This window comes from Mesitornis unicolor, unplaced genomic scaffold (genome assembly GCF_000695765.1).
Source record: "Mesitornis unicolor isolate BGI_N332 unplaced genomic scaffold, ASM69576v1 scaffold32333, whole genome shotgun sequence".
In the NCBI taxonomy this organism is placed as follows: Eukaryota; Metazoa; Chordata; class Aves; order Mesitornithiformes; family Mesitornithidae; genus Mesitornis; species Mesitornis unicolor.
The window spans coordinates 15,875-23,837 of NW_010175876.1; the positions used below are offsets into that span (position 1 = coordinate 15,875).

At 47.3% G+C, this 7,963-nt stretch overlaps 1 protein-coding gene across 1 annotated transcript; it reads left to right on the forward strand.

Moving 5' to 3' along the window:
• Positions 1–204: 204 nt before the first annotated feature.
• Positions 205–3,450, forward strand: BID (BH3 interacting domain death agonist; the record flags this gene model as incomplete). The annotated part of the gene is made up of 3 exons (XM_010181574.1): positions 205–412; positions 1,698–1,843; positions 3,247–3,450. Coding segments are annotated over exons 1-3 (558 nt in total), but the record flags the coding sequence as incomplete, so codon positions are not given.
• Positions 3,451–7,963: the final 4,513 nt, after the last annotated feature.

Consider the following 7,963-nt stretch of genomic DNA (forward strand, 5'->3'; position numbering starts at 1 on the left):
ATTCACCAGCAGACAGTTCTGTGCGGGTATGCGTCCAGGAGTTAGTATGCATTTGCTGACGTCTTGTGGACTCCCTGGCTAATGCTATTCATGAGGCCAGAAAAATGTGTTCAGGGTTGGAAAGTAGCGTATGTGTAGACCTTTTGAGTGGGATTTTTCCTGGGCATGGGCTTAACAGTGATTTATTTATTTATATTGTTTTTAATGTTTAAGATCAATGGATCTGTCCAGATAGAGTGTGCACTGCTGTACACCTTCCTGGAGGTATCACCTGATTGCAAGTTCAAAGAGCAGCTGCATTCCCTGCAAAGCCAAGGGACTGTGTCTTTCTTGAAAGGCTACTGCCATGAAGATGAGCTGGAACTTCAGACGGACGGCAATCGGAGCGGCCACTTGCAGAATGGTGAGCTAGGTGAGTGTTCTTTTCCTCCATCCTACCTGCCTCTTGGAAGGTGCTGTTTTTCTTTCCCCTTTTCCCATCTTTGCTGCTGCTCCATTTCAAAGCAGTAATGTTTTCTCTGTTGAGAAACTTCACAATGTGGCTGTTGGTGGTGATGTTAGTTGAGATTTTAACACTAAGGATAAGACAGTGAGGGCTTAGCACTTATCACCCCATGGATTTCTAGAGCATCCATCACCCTGGGGTTTTGTCTGCAGCACATCAGTCAAGAACCACAAAGCTTCTATTAATGACTGCTGTCCTCAAGGAGTGTGACACTAAGCAGTTAATTTAGGCCTCAGTGTTCCTCAGGAAGCATCAGTACATAGGCTAGGATTTTAGAAACAACTCTTGTTCTGTTACTGAGCGAATCCCTTTCTGTTCCACCTGTGTAGTGGAAACTGTTCAAGTAGTTTCTGATGCCGTTCCTGCTTCACTAGACATCTGCAGGATGGCTACTGGCCTGTGCACAGAATGTGTCATCTGACACACTGATTTGGACCTAAGCAGTGTGAGGAGCACACTATCTAAGTCCTCCCTCCCTCCTAGGTTGCACACCCCAAGTGATAATGGGAAGCTTTGCCAAAAGGAGATAGGACAAGGCGTAATGGTTTTAAACCAGAGGAGAGTAGATGCAGGCTAGATAGAAGGAAGAAATTTTTTATTGTGGTGAAACACTGGAACAGGTTGCCCAGAGGTGGTAGATGCCCCATCCCTGGAGACATTCAAGGTCAGGTTGGACAGGGCTCTGAGCTAACTCATCTAGCTAAAAATGTCCCTGCACACTGCAGGGGGTTGGACTAGATGACCTTGAAAGGCACCTTTAAACCCAAACTAATCTGTGAGATGCTGTATTTTAGGTGGTGCTTAAGAGGCAGGTCCTGACAGTAGTCACTTGAAAAAATCATGCACACTCTTTTACTTCCCCTCTCTAGGCAGTGTGTTGGCTGTAGCTGTCCTGTACAAATTTTGACTGTAGATGTTCTCCCCTCTAGTGTTTTTCTGGGCATGATGAGGCTGCACTTTACCTAAACTACAGATTTAAAAAGAAACTGTTTGCACACTGACTCTGGTAAATAAGTTGAGTGCAGACATGGGAGTTGTAATGTGTATAGCCATCACGAATGCACTGTGGTTGGGGTGGAGTGGGAAGGAGGTTGTTACTGGAGATGGGCAAAATGCTATGGGTCAGCTTACCTGCACCAAATCTAGTCTTGACTGCAGCCTGTGAACTAAATCCTGCTGTATGTGTTGGCAGTGTTTGACCCCGAGGTAAATGAAGAGGTTGTCCGGATCATTGCTGCTCAACTCGCCGAGATTGGAGACCAGTTTGATAAAGAAATTAAAGCAAGAGTAGTAAATGATCTAGTGCAGCAGTTTCTGAATGAGAACCTGTCTGGAGAGGTGAGTGAAAAGCAATCTGACTGGCAGTTCTCCTTTTTAATGATGTGCATCCTTCCTGCTGGAGCTTTGAAGCAGCAAGCTTGCAACTTCTGTGTATCTTTGCTAGTTTGCTGCTGTAATTATTGCAGTCTTTAGATTTGGTTCAAACACTTACCTTTGAAGATCTGTTAGAGGAGACACTGTACCCTGTGGCAGCTGTTGTCCTGCAAATGAGGTTCCTTGGGTTGATCTCCTTTCTGCAGATGGTGGAATTGAGGTAGTTGTAGAGAAGGACTGGCCCATCTCCACCTCTTTGCAGTTCCTTTCCCACTGATAGATGTGAGGTAGTCCCTGGCCCAGCATCTGATGTGCCTCACTGTTCTGCAAGTGGAGTTTGAGGTCCCTTGTGTTAGTCATCTTTATGGTTTTTGTAAAGATTGGATCCACGTCTGGATCAAGAGCCACAGTTTGCTTCCACAGAGCCTTTTTAGCATCTTCAAGATAACTGTGGCTTCCTGGCTTGTTTGGCTTTCTCTGCCTGTGAAGTTTGCTATGCTCTACAAGATAATACTATCTTTGAATGGAGGGTCAAGCTTCTTGTGGAAAAGGCAGAATTTCATGACTTCAAAAAATCTTTTGGGAGTTTTTGTAGGTTTTTTTTGTTTTAGTTTTTTTGTGGTACGAGTTTTTTCTACGAGGACTTATCATCTGCACATACTGATTCCAGCAAGGTCTGTTTCCCCACTCCTGCTGTCTTGTTCTCCACCCAGTTAAGCTCTAGGCCTTCAAATTTATTGCTTAACCTTTCAGTCTTTGATAAGGCTTAGACAGACCTAACTTCTGGCCAGGTGGACCTTGCTTTTTCACACTAGTAGTGTAGTATAAGTGCATGCATATGCACATTGTCCCTCCTGGGAGCAAGGCAGTGTTTGTTCCATGCTTGGACACCTTCTCTGGTTCCTGTTTATGCAAAGGCTTTTCAATTAAACTCACTTTACCTTCTTGCCAGTCCTCATGTAAGCTTGTACTGTTGATCTTCACTGTGTTTAAGGTGGGTTGCCATTTCCTGGGAGCATTAGGATTCCTGTGTTACTTCAGGACTTGGCAGGGTAGGTGCAAACCCTGGGGAGGAGGAGGCCTGTTGCACCCTGAGTGTGTAAGGTGCAATCTAAATTTTTCTGTGATGTGTGGTGTCTCCCTTTCTTTTTGTCTGGGGTGAGCAGCTGAGCTCGGAGGTAGTCACCCTTATTGCCATCCATGGTGTGTAACAGGCAGGCTGCTGTGCCTGGGAGGAAGGGGAGCAGCATCCTCTGAGGTGTTAGAACAAGTGCATCAATACCAGCACAGAGCTGGCAGGCTGTGCTGAGATCCCCTTTTCCCCCACAGCTGTTGCACTGAGATCTCCCTCTCTTCCTTCCATCCAGGAGATAACCCGGCGCATGTCAGAGGCAGTGGAGGGGCTTGCCCAAGCCATCCCCTCAGATATGGAACAGGAGAAGGCCATGTTGGTGCTAGCAATGGTCTTAACTAGAAAAATTGCAAATACAATGCCGTCCCTTCTCCATCGTGTCTTCAGCACCACTGTGAACTACATCAGCCAGCAGCTCCACAACTACGTTGTCAGAATGGTGAGTACTGTCAGTCAGTTTTGTGTGAGTCACAGCCAGCCTCTCATTTGGCCTGGGTCATTCCTAGAGGGGTGGTCTAGCTCTGAGCTGCCTGTGCTCTGCTGGCTTCCCTCAAGTGCTCTGGAGGTTTGGCCAGAAGGGAATGCCAGTCCCTGGGGAGTCAAAGTTGTGCTGAGGGAGGGTGAGGAGGACATGTCACAGCTTCTGCTTTGCCCCACGCTGACAGCAGCCAGTGAACAGAGTGCATTTGTTCTGTAGGACACAGAAAGAGATGTGATTTGCTCCTCTTCTCCCTGAAACCTCCTCAGGGAGCTGTGCTGATTAGACTGGGGTTGAGCATGCCCTCAGGGAAGGAAAGCCTGACCTGAGCTCTGGTGTCTGTATTTGCCAAATGTCTTGGGCCTGAGCTCTCTGCTTTTTGTCTTTCTGGGCTCCCCAGAGCTTGCCAGAACTGGAAAGGGAGAGGAATTGCCTCTGAGAACCAGCACCAGCAGAGGAACAATGAGAAATGGTCAAATGGGAAATGGCAGCTCCATTCTTCTCTGGCAGAGCTGCAGCATAGGTGGGAGACTAAAGGGCTAGCAGTCAAGCCAGGGCAGTGGCTAAGGCATTTATTTGGCCCAGGATCAGCAACTAAACTTTCAGGGGAAGGGAGAGGAAGAAAACCCCGGGGTGTGTGTGTGTGGACACATGCACATGCAGACCCACTCATATGCACGTATGCTAAGAGTAGGTGTTTAGAAATGAGATCCGAGTGCTCAGGGCTGTTGATCCTGCCACCCGGCAGAAGAGTGGTGACCCAGCTGTGGGGTGATGCAGGTCTGAGGGACACCCCTGCACTGCAGCCTTGCCATAGGCAGTGTTGGCAGTGACCTGCAGAGGGGCCCAGCTCCCCCTGTGCCACCAGACTGGGCAGCGGCCTCAGCAGCAACCTGGTTCTCTGCCAGGCAGCAAGGCCCAGTGTCACTGTCAAGTGTCATTCAGCACTGCCCTGGTTGCCCACACCCCCGGTGCAGTAGCATGAGCCAGGGGACAGAGCAGCTGTTCCACATTGGTCCTTGGGACTGCTAGTGCCAGCTCTCTCCCTGCCCTTAGCCCAGAAGTGGTGGCCAGCGTGCAGCACAGCAGGTGGCAGAGTTGCAGCGTGGTTTGTGGTGCTGGGGACTTGCAGAGGTGGCTGCTTCCTGGCTCCTCCAGTGGGTGGACAGGCAGGCACAGGACTTGGTGGGAGCATGGCTCTGCTGCTGTTAATGCTGGCTCTGTTTCTCTCCCTGCAGCTGCGTGAGTGAACTCTCCAGCCCTCTCTGTGGAGAATGTGGACCTTTGAAGATTTTTTTACTTCTCTTGATGAATGCAAATGATAGATACAGCTGTGAAAGGGAAGGCAGAGCTTCGTAGATAGGCTTTTGTAGACTAGCACAGCAATGATGGTAGTGTGAGCTGCGTGCCAGCTCTGCCAGTACTGTAAGTAGTGCTTGCATTTTACAGTAGCTTTTTTGTTTTGTTGGTGGTTTTTTTTTTCTTAGCAGAAGCAGGCTTTGTGTAGGCCCTGCCTTATGCCTCCAGGGGAAGTGCTATGGGTCTAAAGCCTGTCCTCTCAGTATTTTTTCAAATCAGCTGTTGCATTTTGCTTTAGTTATCATCTTCCCAGCCATGTTCCTGGTGCTGCAGCTGAGCCATGCTGAGTGTTAACTGTTCCCAGGAAGACTCCAAGCTGTAGAATGGGTGGTTGGTCAGCACAGATCACCAAGGGGCTGGGGGGAGTGGGGTGGGTGGAATCAGGTTTATCTTACAGGGGAGCTGGCAGCAAGAGGAAACAACCCTGAAGTTTGGCCAGGGAAGGCTAAAGATGCTTCAGTATCGATCACCATAAACCTGTGCTTGCTTGAGAAATAAAACTGAATGAGAAATTGTAAGAAAAAAGCAGATAGGTACAGAGTAATTTTTTTACAGGGAACACAATCTGCTTGAGGAAAAGTGTTTAGCTTTTAGAATATCATGTTCTAAAGAAGGTATACCTGGCATCTCATGAGTGTACTGCAGTGACATCTCAGGTTTAACAAGCTTAGACTCAGGTTGTTTGACACATACAAGGTGGCAAAGTCACCTGTGATCCAGCTGCTTCACAAGTTGTGAAAGGATGTAAATATTTTGTGGTTTTTTTTTAACTTAAATAAAATTGTCAGTTCTCATGGCAGTACAGCTCTTGAGAATTTAAGTTTCCACCTGGATTTTTCTGTTTTGGCGTTGTCAGTTTTTTGTGCACATTCTCATGGTGTTCCTCTCACTTACTGTTGTTTATATGATGCAGCTGGCAGCAGCCAGACACTCTGGTCCTGGCCTTGCACAAGCAAATCTTGCACAAGTAAATACTCCCTTTTTGTGTGTGTCTGCACTAGAACAGGGAGAGGAAAAAAAGAAGCACAGAAGTAGTTTACACATTGTTTTTGAAAACTGTACCATTTATTAAAGTGCAACCTGGGGGCATGGTCTTACAGCAGTGTCCCATTAGCAGAGGGAAAAAATGTACATACCCCTTCACATCACCTGAATATAGAACAATGAAACTGGAAAGAACTTTCTTTTAAATGTGGAAACACTTTTTTATTAACCAAATGGCACAAAAAGCTTTAGACAGTTTTCCCCAAGAGGGCTGCACTTGCATATTAAAAGGAACAATATGACCAGTTCCTTGGGTAATGGGTGACTTGAGGACCAGTCAGGGTCTCTTCCCCCAGGCAGGCCTCTTGAGAACAGAATCTGAAATTTCTACAAGCCCATCACTACCTGCTTACACCCAGCAGAAGCCTAGCAGAGGATATCCCCCAACATGCATGCTTCAGTCAGTCCCATTAGTCTTTGCTGCTCAACAAATCAAGTGGCATTCTTTTGGTCTGAGTGGGTTTTAGCTTTACACTTGAATAAAAGCTTACAATGCAAGTTAAAAATGGGGAGAGGCCCCCTAAAGGTATAGCAGGAAGATGCATCCTCTGCAGCTTGTCCTGTCCAAATCAGTAATGTTTCTTCCCTCCCCTGCAGATACTGCAAGGAGATCAAAAGCAGCTTCCAGTGGAAGCCAACTGTAGCTCCCCCAATTCTGCAGCATAACCATAGACCTCTAGCTAGAAGGAAGCAAGTCAGCCTACCTCAGAGACCAAGAGAGGGTCAGCTTGAAGTAGGGGAAAAAAAAGAAACCTGATTAAGTTATTTAACTGAAGGAGGTGGCTCTGAGGGATGTGTTGTGGTTCCCCTGGAGGTATTGGTAACACTACAGCTGACCCCTTCCCAGCTGGTGCACCTCTTGCTTCCCCAGCCAAGGAAGAGCTTTTCCCTAAGCTTGGGAGAGCTCATCTCAGCAGGTGCCAAGGGTGTCCTGTTGCCTAGAGCCAGCCCTGCCCTCCCTGCTCTCTATGGGCCTGAGAACTCGCTCTACCGCAGTCAAGTAGTGGTGGCTTAAACTGTATAACCTCCCTATCCCCCCTCTTTTTTATGGCAATACAGAGCTTGTACTTCAAAGCAGACACACAGATGGAGTTGAAGCAATGCTGTTCTTAGTGCTGGGATTAAGCAGACTGAGCTGAATAAAGTCACACACAGGTTCTGCCTGCAATAGGAACAGGAGATAAAGGTGCCTCACCTCTCGATGTCTCATGGGAAATGCTTTTTCATGTTGTGTAGCCTACTGGAACAGACAGCACTCCTGTTGTATGTGTCTGCTCCTATTGGAGTACACACGTAGGGATGAGTTGACCTTCAGCCATTCAACTGCAGACCTGGGCTCTCCTTAGGCACAGCAGCTGGGGCTGTGTTCACCCCTCCAACTCCCATACATTTCACAGCAAAATAATCTAGTAATTACACTCACAAGCCCTGTAGCGTGAGCTTGCTCTGGTTCAGTGAATGAGAGACTATGCTGCCAGAAGCACTTCTAGCTTTTGCCAGAACAGCAACATCTGCCTTACTAGGTCTTTGCTAATACTGCCACACCACTGTAGCTGAAATTAAACGTAGGGAAGGCTTATGACTGCAGATTATTTTGTCTACTACAATCATTAAAATAAAAAAGACCAAAGTTTAGAACTGCACTTGTTTAGTCCTAATGAAATTTTTCATTTGTGACCATTAGAAAGCATTAATTAGTTTAAAAATCCAGTCCAAAGTGTTAGCCTAGCTGTGAGCAGGGGAAAAGAAAGAAACAGGATGCTGGCAACGGGACTCACCTTATGCATGAGCACTCCGGGCACTGCAGCTTCCAACCATACCCTGAGCTGCAGATGCCTGAGCTAGGAAAAAAATCAAGCCCTCACATCACAGACAGCAAGGATGGATTCTTGTGGTAATTTGTTCTCTAGAAGGCAGGTTAGGAAAGAAACAACCAACTGCAAACACCGCAACAGGCACTTCACCTCCAGCCAGAACTTAAACTGCTGTCCAAACCAGGTGCACCTCTAAACAGAGAACATGCTGCTACTGGCTCTGTGCTAGGAGCTTCAGTTCAGCCTGGTCAGTACCT